Source organism: Hemibagrus wyckioides, linkage group LG14 (genome assembly GCF_019097595.1).
Source record: "Hemibagrus wyckioides isolate EC202008001 linkage group LG14, SWU_Hwy_1.0, whole genome shotgun sequence".
Lineage (NCBI taxonomy): Eukaryota > Metazoa > Chordata > Actinopteri > Siluriformes > Bagridae > Hemibagrus > Hemibagrus wyckioides.
The window spans coordinates 11,287,660-11,310,779 of NC_080723.1; the positions used below are offsets into that span (position 1 = coordinate 11,287,660).

The window sequence follows — 23,120 nt, forward strand, 5'->3', positions numbered from 1 at the left end:
AAGTAACATCCACATGGATGGCAAGACCCAAAGTTTCCCAGCAGAACATTGCCCAAAGCATGACACTAACTCCGCCGGCTTGCCTTCTTCCCATAGTGCATCCTGGTGCCATGTGTTCACCTGGTAAGTGACGCACACACACCCGGCCATCCACGTGATGTAAAAGAAAACCTGATTCATCAGACCAGGCCACCTTCTTCCATGCTCCATGGTCTTGTTCTGATACTCATGTGCCCATTGCTGGCACTTTCAGCGGTCCACAGGGGTCAGCATGGGCGCCCTGACTTACGGCACCCATATATAAATATCATTTAATTGCTCTAATGAATGAAATAACCAGAAATTACAACAATAACAACAATAGATTTTGTATATCTAAGACTTTATATTCACCGTAGACACACAAATCCAGTGGGATTATAATTAATATACTGAATTTGAGTTACATATTATTACAACATTAAATGATGGGTAAAAAAAGACAAAAAGTAATGGACATGGGACAATGGACAGTAATGAATGTTGATTACTACACAACTCTGTTACTAAAACAATCACACTGCATTCTCACTAGAACATTAGAAGCAGTCGAGTGTACATGAAGGCATTAGAATATAATATTATTTACAGTGCATAGTCTGAAGCTGCCTATTTTATTTACTGCATATTTATAATATGCATTTGAAAATGATGAATAGTGATTACCTTTCAGACATTCTGTTAGTTAAGTAAATATCCAGGATTAGAAAAATACATTTGGCAACATATATTCATAGTGTCATTTCACTGTGGTCATCCAACAGGCATCATATGCATACTTCAAGACTTATTTCATACTTATCCCATGACAGACTACTATGGCTTAGTTTATTGCTTAAAAATATTGTATATCTTGAGAATCTGTAGTACACGTTATTCATTCATTTAAACATAAGAGCATGAAAAAAAACAAGAACAAAAATCTAGATTAAAAATAGTGCTTAATTAAAGGTCTTTGTACTAAATGCATTTTTTCTTCAGAAAGCACAACTGTTGAATGAAAAGTCGCAAAAATGATTAAAAAGAAAGTCAGGAAAAGGTGGTTACATCTGTATGTGTTTATAAATGGATAAGAAATCTTAAGAAATGAATAATACTTACAGTACTTACATATTTAGAAAATGAAGGCAATGTTATTTTCTTTTAACAAAGACAAAAACATTATTTCATAATGTTATACCAGTATAATCCAGTGTTTCTCAGTCAGTAGACATTGAGTGGGTTTGTTCCAGTGTCTTTATGCTATGTGTTCCAGTTTTTTTGTTTTTAAAAAAATTATTTAAATCCAGTGATTTCTCTCAAGAGCCAGTGATTTATTCTATAGGTTAAGAGTATGGCTTCAGTGGCTTAGACCTACCATATAATAATAGTAATAATAATAATAACAATAATAATAAAAAAAATAATAATAATAATAGCTGACTATTCATGCTGGATTAAGTAGTCACAATTATTACTCTTCTTTACTGAATGTGAGAGACTGACTTTGACCATTGTACCATTGCATTATTTAAAAAATTGTGTATATGTATATGCATATATATATATATATATATATGTGTGTGTGTGTGTGTATTTTTTTTTTAAAGTGGCTATCATCTGGACATCTAAATCATCCAAATAGATGTCCAGTTGTCCAGGGAGTTTGTCCATTGTGTATCATTTTCTTCAACATTAGATGGAGTTACACTTGTGTCAGATAAGAGAGCAGTTCAAATCATGAGTGTATTATACAGTCATTTGTACTCAAGGAAAAAAAGTTATTAAATGATACGTTTCATTGTCAATGGGGTACACATCTTTACACATCTTCACACATTTTTTGTACATCTAGTCTGCATCTCATATGTGGGAAGATCTTAAGGTTCAGTAATGGTCTTTAATTCTGCAACCTACAACACATTTTCTGCTGAAAGTTTCAATAAATGTACCCATGGGACAAGGAAAGTTATAGTATAGTATTTTTTAAAATATATATATTAGTGTTTGCAGTGTCAGTAATATCAATGGGACAGGGATAATCCTGTCATGTAGTCAGATATTTCTTTGAGGTAAACGGACATGTTTTTTTGGACAGTGGAGTTTCTATCACGCTACAACACTGCAAATGAAAAGGAGCATTTATGAAAATTGTTGAGAGAGTGTTTGGGAGAAAACCAATATTTGGTATTTTAAACACTCCCCTTTAAGTGCATCTGCTTTGGATGAGAAAATAGTAATCAATGAATGGAACAGTGTCCTGCATCTTCTGTTCTTCAGACCCAGAACAGCCCATCTCGCCCTGTGGAAATGAAAGAGTGGGTCAGCAGAATGTTTCTTCAAAGTAACAGAGAGAGTGATTATATAATGCTTACATAGATTGACACCCGGAAATGATAGGTGGCATCTTGGACTGATGCCATTGGAACGGTCCACAAGTGACTGATCCCCTGGAAAGTAAAATATTCAACATTATATTTTATAATAATATGATAATATAGTAATACTGATATGTAATAATAATTATTATTATATAATACATTAATACATATAAATGTTCATATTTTTACAAAGGGAAATTCAACTGCATTTCATATCTAATGCACATCATAAGTAAATCATGAAAGCAAGGCGTTACCTTTGTGAAGGAACCCTTGCTTTCAGAAAAGTCAGTCATTGCGTGGTTTGGGCAAAGACGTCCTCTAGTGACACCACACTGCCACACCCACACCATTTCAGAGAACCTAAACAAAGAGTAAACATCTGTGAGTGCATTTGGCAAACATCTGTGAGTGCAGTTACTACCGTGGGGAACTGTTAAATAATCAGTGGGATGAAACACTGAGACAGTCTGTAAGGACAGTAGACATAGTAAATATAGCAGATGTATCTTGATAGTTTGAAAATATTTCAAACCAAATGAAGCCAATTCTATAGTGAACAGTCAGCATAACACTATGCAATTTTTTTTTGCGACTATGCATTGCAAATTCTCACTTTTGTGAATTTCTCCCACAGTGAGTTTTGTTGTCCTTTAAAGCTAAATAAAATATAAATAATATACTTGTACTGTGGCATAGTTAATTCCTTTGTGACCAGAGCTCTATGAAAGAGCACTTTCAGAGCCATCGGTTGCACGTCAGCATTCGTTTGCACTCAGTGAGTTTAGTGACAGATCAGTAGTACATGCCAGCTCGACGAGGCTGATCCAGTTGTTTTTGAACTTTACTGAGTCTGGTGTTGAATATTGGTGGATCCACAAACTCATGTGAGAGTGCATTTTAAGAATTATTAAAGTTATTTACCATGTTAATACACATTCATCAACAACACTCGAGCTTTAAAAAAGCTGGACATTTCATACACAGCCTGTATGTGTCGCTGTTAATTGGAGTGCAGTTGTATTTTTTTGTTCCACAAATGAAACATCCCAAAAATAAGGAAGTCAACGACTTTTTTGAATGACTGTTCAATTAGTAAATAAGAGTGCTTATGCATACAGTGCAGTGCCTCGAATACACTTTAAACAACAATATACACTGACCTCATGTGTAGAGTGATGTGATTCGTAGATGAATTTTGACTGCTGTGCAGAAATAAAGTGTAGCTATGGACAAAAGAAATATTCAGGAATGGTGAGAAACCGTTGTTAATAATATCTCACAACTGACTATATTGCATAAAATATTATAGTCAGGAAATATTAAACATGAATAGGTAGTAACTGTGAAACAAAGAATAAATGAAATACATACACATACCTGCAAGTGTGTGATGAGGCACAGTTCAGTGTCTTCAATTCCTGATTAGTTTCGACAATGTAAAGTTCATTTAGGGAAGGCAGGAAATGTCCACCTGAAGGAGAAAAAGCATTTTATACAGATTATAAAGTGCATTATATCTATATATGTTTGTGTGTATGCATGTGTCTATGTGTGTGCTTAACTGTCAAACAAAGATACCCTGAGTGTGTGTGCTGCGTTGCCTGCGTGGCCCGGGCAGGCGGTTACTGTTGCCTCCAGTGTCCATGTCTGAGGGTAGAGGTGTTTTCTTGGACTTGCTGAGGGAGAGGGGGGATGAAGTGTGACTCAGCCTGTTTCTACTCCTGCTGTCTTTATCCAACCCACGTGACTTTGCTTTCCTGTATGTACTGGCCATGGTGGGAGCAGGACTACTAGAGTCTGAGAGCAAAGGAAGAGAGACGGAGAGAAAGAGAGAAAGACAGAAATTGTCTTACTTTCACATTCACTGATAATGAATGTTTTTATCCTTTTTGAGAATGAAGCATTTGTATAGGAGTTAATTATTTAGGGGATGTGTAATGAAAGAAGACTGATGGTATGAAAGCATGAATGAGTTTCCTCACTACACAAGCAGTTTAGTGTAGGTCAGAGAACAAGCCTGGTCCACAGAAATGCTGAATACAGCACTACACTTCCATTAAGGGCAAACTTGGGGTGTGGGCTTCATGTTAATCACTCTCATTTACTTATTCTGTTACCGTGAAATACAGTTAAATTGCCTGTTGTTATGGACTGATGGGTATTTGGAACAAATATTCACATTTTAGTAAATTGGTTTTGTGTACAGGTTTAGAAAAGGCTTTACCTGACATGGACTGGTTAGAGCTTTGCTGCAGGCTGACAAAAGCTGATTGGTTGTTCATGGCAGTTGTTGGAGGGCAGCATATAAGACGATTAGGCAGAGTTGGAGAGGTGGAGTGTACGTCTATGAGGGACAGTTATAGATATTTTTTTCATCTTTTATAGGCCCAGTCTTTCAACTCATAGATTAAATGTATAACTTACATTATATGTATCTAAAACTGAACATTTACTGTAATTAATTGGCACCTGAAGAGGTTGTAGACATGGGGGGTGAATAAACAGCTCTACTAGATGATCCCAGAGCAGAGCGAGTCCTGAGTGACAAAGAGAGGAAGAGAGCACTCAATATATGCTAAGATTACAGCCTGTCCTGTATGTTACATAATGTGTACATGCATTCACTGTCCACTTTATTAGGAACAGTTATCTAAACAGCCGATCATGTGACAGCAGTGCAATGCATAAAATCGTACAGATACAGGTCAAGAGCTTTAGTGTTCACACCAAACCACAGAATGAGCAAAACGTCTGATTTCTGTGACTTTAACTGAGGCATGGATGTTAGTGCCAGGTAGGCTGGTTTGAGAATTTCAGAAACTGATGATCTTGTGGGATTTTCACACACAGCAGTCTCCAGAGGCTATCATGGGAAGAGACTCATGTAAACTGGACCGCTGAAGATCGGAATAAGACCAGGTGATTTTTTTTCTTATCTTCATCTGTCTGGTTTTGATGAGGATGTCCCCATGATACCCTTAGATTCCTGTTTCTGACTGACAGGAGTGGAACTTTATCTTCTTCTGACCCCTCATATCAATAATGTATTTCCACACACAGAACAGTCGCTCACATAATGCTTATTGTTTTTTTTGCACCATTCTGTGTAAACTTTAGAGACTGTTGTGTGTGAAAATCCCAGATCAATAATTTAATTGAATAATAATATTCAAACCTGCCCATCTGGCAACAACATCCATGCCATGGTTAAAGTCACAGAGATCAGACTTTTTCAGACTTTTTCTAATGTCTGTTGTGAACATTAACCGAAGCTCTTGACCTGTTTGTATGATTTTTTCTTTTTCATTGTGCCACTGCCACATGATTTTCAAAAACCTTTTGTCAAGCAAGTGTATGTTCTCTCTCACTTCCAGCAATGAAATGCTTTAGAGTTTTTGAAGAATCAAACTTAAAAGGTCCTGTTCACACCTGCTATTAAAATACATCCTGGGTGAGAAGATAGAGCAGTATACTATATGTGTGAACAGGGCCATATGCTTCTCAAAGTGGTGGTCTGCGACACATATGACCACACCGTGTTTGTAATGTGAACACAAACGCATTCTGATGTGTTGTTAAGAGCGATGAGGACCACCTCATCAACTGCACCATAGGTAGAAGCACAGAATCATTGCAAGACTGCTTGGACACTGTGCTGAACTGATAATAACTCTACACTATCCACCAGAAGTAACTCTCTACTGAACTTCTGTGGCACAGAAATGAAGGCAATTGCTTTTCATGGCTTCTTTCATCATCTCATCTGCCATTCATTAAAAAATTTCATTAGTAGACCACACAAACAAAGCATTTGTACAGAAATCTGACTGCAAGTGTGAACAATGATGCATTTTACTGTATGCCTCAAATGGATCACCCAAGAAGGATGTTACTACCAGGTGTGAACAGAGTCACAGATGCGCCTTAAGGAATGTATATTTTTTTATGCGTGTATATAGTGTATCTTAACTGATAAAATCTGGTTATCTGATAACTCTGAGAAGGAATGAGCCTGGGAATACCCAAATCTGTACTGGAAAAGGGACACAGAAAAGCAGGAAAATGAAAGGAAAACAGAAAGCATACCATAAACAGATGGATGGACAGAAAGTGACAGTGGCAGTGAAGAAGTGCATCCAGGAGATGGAGAAAACACAGGAGGACACAGAACTATGAACAAGAGAGAAATACTAAGGGATTGAGAGAGGATAGAAAATCTGATTTATACAGTTAACATTCTAGATTTATACATTTTAGAAGACTTGAAAGGAAAATATAGCTTTTCCTTACATAACAATTCCGACCTACTGGACATCACTCCCCTATCATATGAGCATCGGGTAAAGGCATACACATGCTTCCTACAAGACATTTATTGTGAGCTACCACATCATCTACAAACTGCTGTTTTAGCCACATCACCAGTGCTATCTGCCCTCTTCAGCATACCTGAGCTCATAGATGGTTATGATTGGCTAGTGTTGTGAGTAACAGAGATAAGAGTATTCCATCCCTTACAGCACAGCCAATGTTGCTCTCTTCACACCTCAACACAGAAGGCCATGGCATAGTCAGAATTCGAACTCCTGACAATAAGGCAAATGCTTCTCTGAAGTGCGAGAAGAACAGATGTTTGGCACTACCTAATGAAAATCTAAAAATCTGGTTATTTAATCTACGTACTGTTTTAGGCAAATAATTAACACGTCATGTGTTAATCACGATAATCATGTGTTTTTGAAATTCCCATGTCAGTAAACACTCTCATGGTTTACAAGTAGAGCAAACACACTGAACGCTCTCACACTGGACGCCACTATCTCTACATTTTTGGACCACACATTTCAAACCAAAAACAAGAAGTAAAGATGAATTATAAATGAGTTCCTACAACTAAAAATGTAATATTTTACATTTTAAAAATTAAACTTAATTTAACCTATGACATACATACCTGTCTGTCTCTGCCATGTTGCTGTGCTGATGCATGTTTAGCACGTAAAGTACAGACATTGAGATAACACTGGGAAAATAAAACAGAGAGAGAAGGTTAAGATGACATGTTTAGCTGTTTCTTTCAATACATTCACTTTTATATTTATGGCATTTACAATACATTTACTTTGAAATTTATACACTTAACCAGTGTGATTTACAGAAGTAATAAAGCATTATATTTTTACATTTATCTGATTGTCAGTAGGAGGACATTCTCCTTTCTCACCTGAAGGCCATGATGATGACCAAGGCCAGTATGGTACCCTGCAAGAACCTGTGACTCAGACAGCCTTGCTCTGGAATTGCATTCTGCAAATAAAAATCAATGCTTTTAACCTCTTGATTAATGAAACATATAGTGTGTAATCTTTATCTAGCTAGTAAAAGTGCCCCTGTGCTGTGGGTTGGACATGTTCTCCATTGCATCTTCTCCTGTGTAACATCTAATTTTTTGTATACTTTTAGTTGGCCAACTGATACTGTAAGCTCCATACCTTATTTCCTGGTTTGGCTGCTTTCTTCTTAAGTGGACCACTTCCTGTTCTGCTAAAGTAACTTCCTGTCAGGCTGAAATACAAAGTAAACTGTGCTTATTCTCATACCAGGGAGAACACTAATTTTCTTTCAAAACTTAGACTAATATGCCTAAGGTTGTGTGCTGATTGTATAGTACACACACACACACACACACAGACCTAATTGTACCCCCACTGACAGTACTCTTCATGCTGTCAAGGCGTCGTAGTTTAGCAAGTTTGCGACTCCACCGTTCAAGTTCATTGATTCGAGTTTCCAGATTATCTGTCAGTTTACACAACTCTTTCACCGCTCCAACATTCTCCATAAAAATGCGATCCTATGGGAAACACACACAAACACACACACACACACACACAATATTCAGTGTGTATGTCATTGAAATGTTCTGTCTGAATTTACAGTGGAGAACAACATTGTAGATTTTTACAGAATACTGTGGCATGTCAGCTCAACTGTTGTCATTAAAGCAAAAAGGAAGAGTACCAAATACTAATACATTCTGATATTTCAATAAATATTTTTAAGACTGTTTCTACGAATATTTCAATAAATATTTCTAAAACAATATAATTTTTAATGAAAATGTTTGAATTTAATTTTAAAAGAAAATTGAAGCATTCTCACCGACTTTTGGACCCCACTGTAGGACTAAAAGTCTAAACTTGCAGAAATTAAACTAGCACTCTTAAATGACAGATATAGGCACAGACTCCTCTATTCTAAACACAGGAGCATATGAATATATTTTTTATCTAAATATGAATGAATAAATATGGATAAAGTGTTTGTGTTACCTTGTTTACTACAAGTAAATTAGGGATGGTCTCTCCATTGGCACAAAGTACATCTCCACTGTCTTTCACAGCTTCTGGAAGTATCTGCTGGACCTCCTGGGCTATGACTCCTGGCATACACACATGCACAATAGCTGTATTAAATGCATACCATATACATAAGGAGTTAAAGTGTAGACATTCATCTACATTGGAATAGCATCAATGGACATGCACAGAGGATTTTACAAAGTAAAAGCGATTACCGGTCTCTGAAGTGTTTTCAATGCCCACAGTGGCGGCAAATTCAGGCTTATACTGGTAATGCACCAGACGCATCTGAGAGATTCGCTTCAGGTTGTCTGTGGTGTCCACCTACAATAGGCCATTCGGGATGAGATGGTGTTAAGTATTCAAGTAGAAAATTACAAATGAGCTTGTGCAAAAAAACACATACCTCTTTCACATTCTCTTTGGCACGGATGTCAGATGGATGTACCAGGGAACCCATGACCTTCACGTTGCCATGGACGACCAGAGCTTCATCAGGTCGATCGGTGTTGATGCCCACTCGGCCATGGTGGTACACTGAATCAGGCAACTGACCTCTCTGCCACAGCACCTCACTGTCACTCTCAAATTGACCTGGATTAGATGCCTGTCGGAGAGGTGTGTGTGTGTGTGAGAGAGACAGAGAGAGAGAGAGAGAGAGAGAGAGAGAATTTAGAGAGATTTCATAAATAAGTGCAGGGAAATTGTAACGCTACAGCAGTCAAAGACATTTTATATAATTGTGTGCAGGATGACAGTTTGTAGAAGTCCCAGAGAAAAGGTTTAAGATTATTGACGTTGATGGTTGGATAGGAGCACTGAGGAATTAAATGTGTATATTATTTTGGGTTTGGCTTAACAGTGTGAAAAATAAAGACCAAAACACCAACAGCCCAGTGGTTTCTGTTGGTTGGTAGTCAGGTCTGATCAGTTTAAAAGCATAGACATGTTCTACTGATGAGGGATTATATCAGTGCAAAGATACTGATGTAGTGGTTCTGTGTCAAGAGCTGCATGGTGTGATACATGGACGCCACCCCCAAATGCTTTTTTTTTTTATTGTTTAAGCCGTAAATTGCCCTCCCACACTCTTTAAACACACACAGAAAACATTTGCAAGCATACAGCGAGATGAATTTGGAGTAAATTCATAGAAATATCACATTTATAGTGAGTACTGTATGTATGTATGTTCCTTGCCAAAAGCCTTAAAACGTGCAGAGCGTCTGGACGACATAATAGGGCTTGCAGAAAAACCGTAAAAATACAGCGCACACAGAACAAAACCAAACACTCGGGACAGTGACACGCAAAGAACTGGGACGCTGGAGAATTCTGCTTCCTTTTCCCCAACTGCACACAAAGCCAGTGATTAAATGAATGGGGCATTCCGATTGGCCAGAGTCCAGCCGTACTGTATTTTGATTTCCAGCATCCCCGCACCGCGCTTTCCTAAACAACGCTACGTGTTCTTTGAGTAAATACGCTGTACAGTATTTTATGTATTATTAACATTTTACTTCATTTTAATTAATACTTATATTTTGCAATTAATAATTATATTTTATTAATAAATTACCTTATTTCAACATAAAAACAATTCTCTATAAGTTTTGCGGATACTGTGATATACCGGGAAAATCCGCAAATCCGTTATGTTCCCAAATAAAAAACTGCGATATACCGGTACCGCGATATATGAACCGTGATATAGAGGGGGATTACTGCATAACAAAGAATCGAGCTGGATGATAGATTTTCCTGGCCAACACACTAATTAAAACATGTGATTCGCATCCCATTCAGGTGAGGATCCACTGCATTCCTGAGGAAGATAAAGCACTTACTAAAGATAAATGAATGAGAAAAACAGTGTATGAGAAAAACAAAGTAAAAATAAAAATAAAAATGTAGTGCGATGTCAGCATGGAAGAACCACATGGGGCAAAGACAACTAATCAGGGTAAAGTGAAGGTCACAAAAAGACAAACAATGAGAAGAGAAGGTTGGTCAGACAGACAGACACAGCCAGACTGACAGCGGTTACCCTGACGATGATCCTCTCAGACACCTGAGCTGCCACTGTATGGCTCTGACTGTGGGATTGAGCCTGGAGAGCCACCACCAACATGAAGTACCTACACACAAACACAGAAGTCAAAGGCCTCACTCAATCCTGCTACTGTAGTTTTGTCGATTTCCCTGATGATAGCATCGAGTCAAATCATGTGTGCAGCAGGATGACATTCTGTGGTACGCAAGTGATTGTACATGATTAAGTGTGTGTGTGTGTGTGTGTGTTTGTCTGTGTATGAGACTGTGTAGATGTGATTTATACCTCTGGTCAGGGTTTGGCTTGCCCTTCTTTCTCATATTATTGGCTGTAGTCTCACTGAAATGCAGTCGACCCACTGTTACCTTGGTTACTTGTTCCGGAGGCAAAGTAACTCTACAGAAAACAACAACAATATATAAAATACTTTCTGTGCTATTTATTATTATTATTATTATTATTATTACTATTATAAGGGATGGATTTATAAACTATATTAACCCTAATCATTGTCCATTATTTACTTCAATAAAGGATAAACAGACGACAACAACAAGAAATATCTCCAGTCATATTGTAGGCATGGTTTTGTATTAGGAAACTCACAGTACAGGTTTAAATGGCCTCTTGCTGCGGTCAGACTGAGACTGTTCCACATTGATGGTCTGGTTCATGGCTTCTAACTGCAGATTCAGTAAAAAAAAAAAAAAAATCAAGTTATCATTACTAAATTACAAATATACAATATTAACTTCACTATTCATCTAAGTACTATTTTTTTATTTATACAACTAATTAATTAGTTACTAGTTAATGATTCTAACAATTTACATCACTACAGAACACAATACATCTCTGTGTACTGAAAGAATCAAACAGACAGAGTGGTTTTTAGAGCAGGTCTTCATCCATACTCACCTTGACTCCGTTAAGTTTTAGGTAGAAGCATTCAATTGGTTGCAGCCCTTCACTGGTCTTCACATATTTGGGATCTCCCAACATGCCAATGTACACTGTAACCTGGAAGTGGTTCTTTTTTTGACACACGAATGCATCATCAGCCAAAGAAAAATTAAAACCTTTGTCAGCGTCCACTCTGTACGTGGGCATCGGGCTGGAGAGATAGAAGAGGCACAGAGAAATGAATTCCACTACAAATAGCATGAACAGAGTTTTTGTCACTAGATTACTGAAATCTGTTTCTTTTAAATGTCCTGTTTTTTACATCTTTACATTTTTACTGATACACCATTCTGTTTAAGTGGAATGCTGATATGTACATTCAGTTAAAAAAAGATCCTTTTATCAAACCAATGCCGCATTTACATCATTCTCTTACACTGTTATTTTTTGCAGTTTTTTTCTGTCTGTTGCCCTTCTCCGCCTTTCTCCACTCACCCGAAACTACTTTTACTCTCACTCCTACATACAGCTCACCTCAATGGAATTCCCAGTCCTCTACATCCTCTCTCTCTCTCTCTGCCTTTAGTAAAATCTTCACCCCATTAAATCCATCCATCTAATATAAACCCACTATGCACATATGCACATTCTTATTCCTGCTATCGCTGTATGTCAGCATAGAATAGCATATGTAATATCAAAAGCATGCAGAAGGTTACAGTGTTTTTGTAAAGCAGGGATTTCACCTACAGTTCTTTTCCAGTGGCATCACATAATGGAGTCCATTTGTTCTGTTGATGCGGCTGCCATTTTATGCACTGGTAGTTTGGGTCCAAATATGAGTTCTCAGCATCCTGCATCAAACCTTGATGACACAAAAACAATAAAAAACAACTTGCTTAAAGCATTCAATAAGAAGAGAAGAACGTGCAGCATATGGAGGCATACGTGTACCTGGTTCTTGCTTGATAATGCCGCTCAGTATCTGAGCATTGAGAGTGCTGTTAGGAGAATCTGAGTGCTTTCTCTTCTTTGCTTGGTGAACAGGTATACCACTTTAATACACAGAGAGAGAGGGAATTAGTTAACTTCATTTCATTTTTATATTCTTTCCATTGCTGTAACATTTCTTCAAACTGTATGCCGATATATCTGTGTTTCATGCTGTCTCACTCTTGTCCTTGTGGATGCTGTAGCAGCTGGTGGAGCATCTGACCCTGCTGCAGATCACCACCTCCGCTGCTGGCTGGCCCAATCGGGTACTGTGAAATCATGGGCTCGGGTTTCAGGTACATGTCACGATGTATGTTGGGATAGTGGCTATGGGGTGGCAGGGGTGGTGGAGTGGTCATGTGACACATATTCTCAGGCGTCATTGTCCGAATCATGTGTGAGTCTGTGAAAAAAATGACATAAAATGTAAGATATCTTCTATTATCTAACACGATGTGGTATATAAAATCAACATTGTGTTCAATATTTATGAATTAAAACTCTAAAGCTACAGTAAAATTAATGTAACAGTACATCAGCTAATCTCAGTTTTCTCCCACTTGGCTAATGGTACATTGTTAAACTGGAATTCTGCCAATGAGATTAAAATATTCCACACCTTTCTCCTTTGTAAGAAAGACCAACACAGGTGTGCAGGGAGCAAAAAATTTTTTTGGCTTGGTGGACTGTATAATATAAGCAATATTTGTTAATTTTAAAAATTTCCTTATCATAATTAATGGTCTTGAACAACTGATTGTGTGGATGGCTTCTAATAGTTTGAGAATCTCTCATGGACTCCTCTTCTGGATCCCTGGATCCCCTGGATTTTCATTATTATCAACCTGCTTTTTCTGTCAATATAGCTGTATGCATATATTCGTGACTATGCAGATTATTTCATCATTTGTTTGTTCTGCATGTTTGTCCTTATTTCTTAGTTGTGTTATACAGCTATGTCATGAGTACAGTGTATTGAGAGAATACTTTTTGTTTATTTGCACTTGCCGTTGTTATTTCTGAAATTGTTACAGTCTATTAAAGACCCATCGCTAATGTTTGCTAATGCTCTTCTAGTGCTCCACAGGTAAACCTTTCAGTTGTTAGAACTTACCATTCACTTGCTGGGGTGAGTAGGGCTCTGAACTGGAGTCTGGTGGAGACTCAGGTAATGTTCTGAAAGAAAAAGAAGGTTAGCATTAAAACAAACAAACAAACATGGCAATAAAGTGCATTTTGCAAAGCAACAAAGCAGAAAAGCTAAACAAACTTTTTACACAACCATACCTGCTGTTCCTATTTTTTCCATGTTACAAAATCCAATTAATGATTGTGATACAACACATCATTCAATATGTCATTCATTAGAGGTTATTGGTACAGATCCATTTGCGTTTTTCTTCACAGATTGCTCATAGTTGACTCCCTTCACTCCCTGCCTGAGATTTCTTTGAGCTTTATTTGTTGAAGTTTAGTCCAGGTTTTGCAAACTGGGTGGAGAAAGTTGTCTGTTGGCTCTGTACAGCGTAGGTGTGTCTACGGCAATCAGAAAGAACATAGGAGCTCTTTACTACTCTAACTTTAAATCCTGTTCAGAATCCTATTTGCTGTTCGTTATCCATCAGCCTACTGTGTGAGGTCTGATTCCACCGATAAATTAGCTTAAAAACAAAGAACATGATTTTGGTCAGATGTCTAATTTATTTTAGATTTCATATTAATAGTCCAAACTACTTCAAACTACTCAGCCTCTATGTCCTTTCTCTCTCCTTCTTCTTATCAACGTTTGTTTAAATAATACATTGGTGTCTAAAATTCTGATGCAATTCTCCTCGTTCACTCTCTCTTTCTCTCTCTCTCTCTCTCTCCATCTTACCCGGCTGCGTAGTGAGCGCAGTGCTCAGGTTTGATGTGGGGCTGGTGATGGTGGTGGCTCTGGCAGGGATGGCTGTGTCTGAGAAGGCCAAGTGGGGGTGGAGGGGGATAGGGGTTCTGGCACGGTGTAGGTACAGACTGGGCACTGCCCTGGCGCTGGGAGATAGGGGGGCTCACGCCACACACCACCCCCCCAGAGGAGGATGCCCCGGCCTGGGGGGAGGAGTAGTTAGGCCCTGGGCCGCTGTGGACTTCGGAAAAACAGCTGCAGGGGAGATTGAAGGAAACAATTTTATGAATGTCAATGCAATCATTACACAAACAGGCCAACAGCCAAAACACACAGTGTGACGTGGTGTCAAAGTAAACACACATAGTACTAAAATCTGTGAGAGTGCTGAGTTTGAGCAAGAGCATGTGCCCAGATACTGGATCATATCAGTTGTAGTGTGTGTTTATACAGGGAGCTAAAATCATTTGTAATGGTCTCAGTTAACTGTGTAAGATTAAGGTGATTTCATAATATGCAATGTCTGTGTGTGTGTGTGTGTGTGTGTGTGTGTAGAGACTCACATATCTGTGCTGTCGTCCTCTTTGCTGATGTATTCCTCCAGGATACTGGTGTCGATGTTTGTTGGCTCCAAAGAGCTGTTAATATCATGACCTTATATTGAAGAGAAAAGAAGAAGAAAAAAAAAAAGATAGAGAAAAAAGTTTTACACATATCCTGCAAAATTGATCTGAACATAAGTGGGTGTGAGGAATCCTGTCTATCACATCAGTAAAGTATGTAGTGATATCAGTTTGACATACAGGGTTTGTTGACTCACTCCATCTAACTGCTTTGTCAGACATTTCTAGCAGTGAATCATAATTTAATACATTTGGCTTATACTCACTTTCCTGTCAGCATGATCATTATTTAACCTCTATTTCTTTTTCTCTCAATTTTAAACAAATCGTCTAAAAAAACCCCCCTAATTTTTGTTTCCAAATTCAGACACTTTTTTTTTGTTAGTAGCACTGAACCTAATGAGTAATTATCCAAGAGATTTAATGAAGAAATGCAGTACAGGAATGTAACAAAGAAGTAGAGGAGTGATGGAAGAAGGAAAATAGAGAGGGATGGAGGGAGGAGTAGACTGAAGGTCAGGGGGGTGGTATGGAATGGGTGGGCAGGCATCCCCTAAACCCCAGCACTCTCTTCTTTGATAGATTAAGCAGCTACCAGTTTGGTATGCAAAGAATTTCAATGTTAGTGTTGGGAAAAACTGAGTTTGCCTGTCTTTCTTTTTTTCCTCTGCTGTCATCGGCCCCTTGCCCCCCTGCTAACTTTTAAATGGAACTTTATTATTTCTCAATAGTTCAGGAGTGAATCAAGGCTACGTTCTTGAACCTGCATCATCTCTCATGACATCAACAGAACAGAAAAGAACAAACAGATAACTTTCACACAGTGAAAGACTGAACCATGCTGAGAACAACTGAGCTCATCATGGACCCAGGGCATGATATTGGGGTTCTCAATGACATAGTGATGTGTTTTACTCTTCCTTATAGAAATTTTACCCAACAATACCTATTGTTACGGTTGTTTGCAGTGCGCTGGAGTGAACTTTCTACTTCATCATCAACAAAAAACATAGCTTCGTTATCAGCATGAATTCCCATACAGAAAGCAGTAATTTTAGTAATACTGTGGAAACCCAGGTTGGGAAACATGGTGCTAAATGTGTGCCAGCAAACAGAGAGGGCAGGAGAGGGATGAGTGCTCTTTAATAAGACCCAGATGTTCACCCCACCCATCACAACCAGTAAATCTGCCCTTGCAGCACTGATAACGGCTAGGAGAGAGCGGGAGGGGGTTTCAGTCTGAGGAGGAGGGTGAACCAAGGGAGATGTTCTGGTGTGGAGATAAAGATGGAATTGTGGAAGTGAAAGAAAATAGAGAACATAACAAAACATATAGCAGGTAACCAGCTACTGTTCTTGACATTGTGCCTGACAAGAATATTCTGAGAGAATGTGAATCAGTTTCTTCACACAAAAAAACTAAATTGTGTGGCAAAGCTATCTGAATTATATTGGAACAAAACTGATTGACGAAGCTCTAACAACCAACTTCAGGAACATACTTATACTTTTTATCTAGACACTTGAAAATTCTAGATAAAAAAACACAAACACCAAACTTGACAAAGGCTTTGATACAATCTGGAAATTTGTCTCATTTTCCAATTCCACTTCTGCTCAGGTAAACTGCACTTACTCAACCAGTAAATGTCTGGAGGCTGCATCAGTTCTTTAACTGGCGTAGAAGTTAGTGAGACTGTGTTTGGCTTGATGTGGATGTGTCCAGCTGTGGTGATATGCAAACAGAGGCCTGATTGTCAGTACACATTCACACACACACACGCACACACACACACACATACACACGTACACACACACACACACACGCAGGCCTTTTCTCTGTTGGAGAGTTAGATTGGGGGTTGGGGGATCAGGACAGCACCTCAATGCTGGAGTTGTCTGGTGGATAACAACGCAAGATAAACAGAAACAGAGCTGGCGTGTGTGTGTGTGTGTGTGTGTGTGCGGTGCTTATTTTAGAACTCATTTAGAATCGCCTCTGCATTGTTCATTACAATGTCATGCTGATGGTGAGCATGCACAGCCGTAATACTCATCCAGATGTTCTGAAGTATGTTTGTTAGTAACATGTTTAATTGTAGAAATGTAACACTCGCCACTAACTTCATTATTCATTTTCATAATCTGTCAACAATATTAAAGCATATTTTTTTTTGTCTTTCATTTTATTCATTTGCTGTACTTAATCCTCGAATATCTTAAATTCTACAGTTTTTAATTGACATTATTCCTGCTTTTATTTTTTACATTAATTTCTATTTCATTCACAAAAAATTCGACCACTTTCCTGGGTTTAAGAATAATTTATTCTATACCTTTGCCTTTAAATAAGAATTCAAAATCACAAACAAAATACATGAACAGTTGTGTGAGAAATAATTGCAGGGTCAACATGCTCCATGGAAAACACACATACAACTAGTCAAACAGTATTACAACAGTGTCTGTGTGTGTGTGTGTGTGTGTGTGTTAATCATTAATTCCTAATTCACACCAGAGCACAGAATGATCGAGCAAAGTCCGTATCATTATCAAACAGTAAATATCGAACACTTCCCAACATGCAATTTCTTTCTTGAATTGGGCACTCTCTCATACATAATAATAATAATAATAATAATAATAATAATAATAATAATAATAATGCCTAAACACTTATTAAAGGATTGTTAGAAATAAAAAAAAGCTTTACTGAGCTAGTAACAAAACACGTCTTACTGCCAAACTGAGAAGAAAAAATGTTTGCTAAGCCTGAACTTCATGACCAGTCCTCAGTCTGAAAATCCCTTATTAACTGTAAGGTCCTGTGCATAATTCTACAGGACAAATATTTAGGTCTGTTATCAAAATTTTCTGCATGTTGCATCTGCAGGACTTTAGACTTCTGAAGAATGTTTCATCTGACAAACCAACACTGTACACAGTATATCCTCAATACTAAGATGATAAATAATGACACTAAAAGCAGCTTTAAAATGCGGTATTGTATATGCAGTCCAAAATAATATATCTGCCCAATTTAGAATAATACGCAGACCTGCTCAAGAAAACACAAAGTACATTGGACACAAGGAGTACAGTACTGAATAAAAAGGAGATCATCAGTACCTGCTTGTAGCCACAGCATAGCGAGCTGTTCTCAATCAACACACCTACAGCTGACGAAGAGCTGGAAAGTGACACATACATACACACTTATCTGTTACATCCTTCCTCTTAAAAAGTTCACACACAGCTTTCCTCAAAAGACCACAGTGCTAACACTTGGGGTGGAGAGCCCTTGACTGTGTGCATGTGTGTGTGTGTGTGTGTGTGTGTGGTATTGGGGGATTAGGTTCCAGTCATGAGACATGGCTGTACCAGGCCACTACACACAGCTTTTGTCGCCCACCAGCACTGAGTACGCCGTCTGACCTGAGCAGCTTACCTACCCACCTCAGAAACAGAGAGTGACACGGAGACAAAGAAAGAGGTTGAAGTTGAAGGGACAGATAGAAAGACAACGAGAGTTAGACTGAGAAACAGACAATTAAATTGTCTAAATTGGAAAAGAATATATAAAGAACGCAAGAACTGAAATAAACATTCCACCAAATCGAGTACAAGGGTCTAAGCTCAACTGAGACACTGGTCATTTCTATCCTGTCTCATAAACTTCTCTAGCTCAGATTAGTAGTTAGTCTTCCTAATCTTCCTTACTGTCCTATCTCACCTCAAGCACATAATAAAAAAATCCAAAGATTTTTTAGGAAATAATATAATAAACTACATATTAGTCCATAATTTATACAATACAATCTTCGAATAGCTTGATGGTTTACTTCTATAATACTTTTATTAAAGACAATCACAAAGAAATGAAACCTGTAATAGTTCTTTACTGTTTTCTAATCAAATTATATGCCCCATTGGTCAAAAACAATGCATTCCAGTCATGATGATGTGTTCAAAAGGGCGAGAACGTGTGCTACAGCCTAACTTTTCCCACACCACTCTCTCAAACCCTAGAAACTACCTGAACAATATTCACCCCCCTCCAACAACACTCTGTGACTTACTGGGACAAAGGGACAATAAGCATACAATAAGCCAGTTATGGATCTTCTGAAAGGTGGCTGTAAAATGCAGAACAGATTGTTTATTGCCTGCTAGATTTATGAAGTGGAAGCTGGCATGGTGGTTGGTGGTATCAGTTTTGTTGGGCCAATCAGAAATGTACCTGTCTGATACCCAACCTTTCCCAATCTTTGAGTAAATCCTGCCTCTGGCTCAGAATCTTATTTTAAAATGCTCCAGAATGAAGTCAGAGAAAAACTCCTCCTGTGAAGGACAAACAGTCCTGTTGGACTTCAGGCAGGGTGTTGACGAGGTGAGTCTGTACAGACTAAAGTTAAACAGTGATATAAAACACACAGATGGGCCCCTTCCAAAACATCAACTCCTACATTATGCTATTGACTGATTTGCTCTACTATCGTTTGATACTCCCTGCTGTATGTTTGCTTCGGCATAAGCCACAGACAGCATGTACATTAGCAAGTGTTTGTTTCTCTTCTTTCTACTATATCCTTCTAAATGAATGTATAAAATTTTTTTATGTATTTTGTATGAACGTGTGAACATGTATTAACCGTTCAGTGTGTTTGGTGGCCCTATTCCACCCCAGTCAGAATGCTTGTATGTGTATTTGCTTTCATGAGTTCCTGTGTGTGTGTGTGTATGTGTGTGTGTGTATGTAAGGCTGTTTTCTATCTCCCTCACATTGTCTGCACACTGTCACTCTAATGGCTTCTGAGCAAGGGAATGACTGCAAATCCTTAGTGGATGGAGAGAAAACCATTACTCTCACCTCGTTCTGTTCTCATAGGTCACTAAGGTATGCCTGGAATGGTTCAGTCCATTAGAGGGAGAGTATACATAACCCAATAAGCCTCTTAAAACCATTCTGTCCTGAGACCATGAATACATAGACTTGGTTGCTTTTAAAGTAAAAGTAAACAAGAGAACACTCAATCAAAAAAAAAAATCTGTTTTATTTTGACTTATTGCATATCTCCTCTCGATATGTGTTACTATTTGCTTCTACTTGCAGCCTGCCACATAATGTCTACTGTTAGGATTCTGGCATGTTACATCATTACACAAAAAATCTTGTGTCTGAGGGTTTTTTTTTTTAACCTTACAAATTCAGTTAACATAAAAATACCAATATATACAATAGATATAATATATAAAGTAATATGTAAATCTATACAGAAATCATTTTTTAAAAATTTTCTAAACTTAAACACAACCCCAACTGTACAAATCCAGCCCTAGTTTAGAGGCAGTTTTCGACTGCCATGCCTACAGTTTATCTATCGAATAAATTCAACTTGAATTTGATTTGTCTTTAATGCTACTGGAACAGTTTTTATAGAGGACATTTAAGCATATTTTAGTTCATTTTTGTAAACAATATCTACTTATCCATTCATATTAAACAATATCTATCTATTTTTTTATGTTCTGAAGGTGATATTTGCTTATTAAAGTTTTAAACTATACATTCACAAGTTCTACAGTACAAGTAACAGCATAATAACTTTGCTCAGTGGACTCACACTGAGTAAAATTAGATCGAGTCTCTTTCAGCTTTCAGCTGGGGGGGGGGTCACATCAGTTTTATCAACAAACAGCTTTTCACTTCTTCTTTTGTCCTTTGTCTGTCAGAACACCACAATAGTTGTCCTAAGTTCTTTTCAATAACACTGCCTAAGACACACACACACACACACAGACGCATACATACATAAACAAATAAATGTTTAGCATAACGAATAATCAAAGGTTGGACCTAATCTAGCTCAAAATAATATCCAGTACTTGATCAGTAGTAAGTAGAAAAATCAAATAAAGAAAATATGTGGACCAAAAAAAAAAAACATAAGTCAAAGCCAGTGTAAAAGTCATAGTTTTTCAATAATTATGCCAAACTGATTGGCATAATTGAAAAAGTGAAAACATTTATAATGCCCTGTTAGTTGTACCTCCAAAGTGTAGACCAGAGCCAACACATCCCTCTCACTCCCAATGGAGGAATGTAAACACATGAAAGTCAAGAGCAGCACTTGACAGCCATGAACTCCAGTCAGAGCTATCAACTGTGTATACGGTAGATCATCATCTAATAAACACCCCATCACACCTGTACTCCCAAATCTCAACCACTCTTAACATCCCCAAACCCCGACATCTTTCAAACACCCAAACCCCAAGACCTCTCAAACACACTCAATAACTTACCCAAACCCCACCATGTCTAAAACATACTTAATAACTTCCCTAAATACCCCAAACCTCCAAACACACTCAATAACTTGCCCAAACCGCACCAACACCCTTAATAATTTCCCCAACTGCCAGCAGTCCTCAAACACCCTTAATAACATACCAAAACACCATCAGCTCTCTAACAGCCTCAATAACTCAAACCTCAGAATACCCCAATTCTTAAACACTCTAAATAACTTCCCCCAGAAAATATCAGAGATAACGAAAATCTAAACGCATGAAACGAATTCTATTTAGAAAGGACGAAATATCTCTAGAAGGGACTAAATGGATTTCTTTCATTCGAGTTAAACCATATTTAGTTTAGTTTATTTATTTTTCATTTAGTTAATATATCAGGTGTCATGTTGGAAAGGTAGTCAGTCCCACTTTGATTTATTAATTTATTTGACCATAGGACGGAATTTGAAGTACAGACTTTCGAGTTGAAGCCACTTACCTTCAAAGAACCTCTGTAAAGCCTCCGTTTCATCGACCACGTCCATGCTTATCTGCGGCTGAACTCCTCCATGTAGCGCTGAGGCCGGACCGGACTCTCCGCGTCTCATCCAGCCATGCACTCCTTCTTCTTCTTCTTCTTTTTCTTCTTCTCCTCCTCCTCTGGGTGCCTCTACCCAGAGCTGCTGTCGCCCTTCCTCACCGAGAAAAGCCTTTTCCCGGGAAAAGACACAACACTTCTCTCTTGATGATTTCCCCTGATAATTAATTACTTAAAAAAGTGAGTCGAACCTGAAGCATTTCTTCTCTTCTCGGAAGCTTCCTAATAGCAGCTCTTTACCTCAAGTCCAGAGATGTCAGGTGTTACGCCCGACTCCAGTAGAGTAAAACAGTTCCGAGAAAGTTTTAAGCATTAACAATTGTTTAAAACTTCTTCGCCTTATTATAAAGTTTATCCTCTAGGTAAGCCATTTTACGAGTCAGAATCCCCGGCCTGAGTAACTCGTGCCACGCAAATGACTCCGTGCCTCGCGCGTGCGCTCGCCTTGACCAAGCAAGTGCACGGAAGCATAGAGGATGCGCGAGACAGAGGCCACCTACTAACACTTACTGCAAACACACCTCGTGCGATGTGCTGCTTAAGTAACACAAATTTCAAAAGTCCATGGAGACACAGTATTATGTACATATATAACACCATATATACAGAAGTACACTGTGCAAAAGTCTTAGGCACGTGTAAAGAAATCATTTAAAGCAAAGACAGCTTCGAATATATTGAAATTGAACATAAATATGAAAACACAGACTGCAAAAAACAGTACACAGTAATCAAATCAAATCAGATAAATTCATCAGTAGCCGGTGGTACAATTTATTCCGTTTTAAAAGGTTTTAAAACAGTTTTAAATCTAGTTGGTAAGATTTTTTTGAGCATTATGAAGAATCTGCCACAGGCTTCCTGAGACTCCGACTGACACAACTGCTTCTATTTATTTATTTATTTATTTATTTATTTATTCAGAACAGTCTTAATTATATTTCTGCTGTTTTTTCCTGTGGTCTATTGTGTAATTTCTTACTTTACTCACATACAGATGTTTTCTG

General features: G+C 38.0%; 1 protein-coding gene across 5 annotated transcripts; it reads right to left on the minus strand.

Annotated features, from left to right (window-relative positions):
* Positions 1-365: 365 nt before the first annotated feature.
* myrf (myelin regulatory factor) lies at positions 366-22,606 on the minus strand. 5 transcript variants are annotated; one of them, XM_058408312.1, is made up of 28 exons: positions 22,015-22,606; positions 18,351-18,411; positions 15,162-15,252; positions 14,590-14,853; positions 13,828-13,889; positions 12,894-13,116; positions 12,675-12,775; positions 12,471-12,585; positions 11,736-11,931; positions 11,424-11,500; positions 11,103-11,213; positions 10,803-10,902; positions 9,171-9,371; positions 8,980-9,088; positions 8,735-8,844; positions 8,096-8,256; positions 7,895-7,967; positions 7,627-7,709; positions 7,357-7,425; positions 6,489-6,572; positions 4,872-4,939; positions 4,627-4,746; positions 3,981-4,199; positions 3,780-3,873; positions 3,563-3,625; positions 2,657-2,762; positions 2,394-2,468; positions 366-2,320 (listed from the first exon to the last, which is right to left on the minus strand). In XM_058408312.1, exons 2-28 carry the CDS (start codon positions 18,367-18,369, stop codon positions 2,225-2,227), a joined length of 3,090 nt encoding a protein of 1,029 aa, XP_058264295.1. In that variant the 5' UTR covers positions 18,370-18,411; positions 22,015-22,606; the 3' UTR covers positions 366-2,224. The 5 variants fall into 5 exon arrangements, with proteins under 5 accessions (XP_058264295.1, XP_058264292.1, XP_058264293.1 ...); XM_058408309.1 differs by lacking the exon at positions 18,351-18,411; XM_058408310.1 differs by lacking the exon at positions 18,351-18,411 and having other exon boundaries at positions 10,812-10,902; positions 22,015-22,604.
* Between the last annotated feature and the right edge of the window lie 514 nt (positions 22,607-23,120).

What these genes read in the sequence shown, in the direction of transcription:
- myrf (XM_058408309.1), bottom strand. Translation starts at nt 22,123, where the DNA reads ATGAGACGCGGAGAGTCCGGTCCGGCCTCAGCGCTACATGGAGGAGTT. An exon ending in TTTACAGAGGTTCTTTGAAG is followed by an intron (nt 15,253 to 22,014) that starts GTAAGTGGCTTC and finishes CTTCAATATAAG; the next exon opens with GTCATGATATTAACAGCTCT. An exon ending in GCAAGGGTTCCTTCACAAAG is followed by an intron (nt 2,469 to 2,656) that starts GTAACGCCTTGC and finishes TTTACTTTCCAG; the next exon opens with GGGATCAGTCACTTGTGGAC.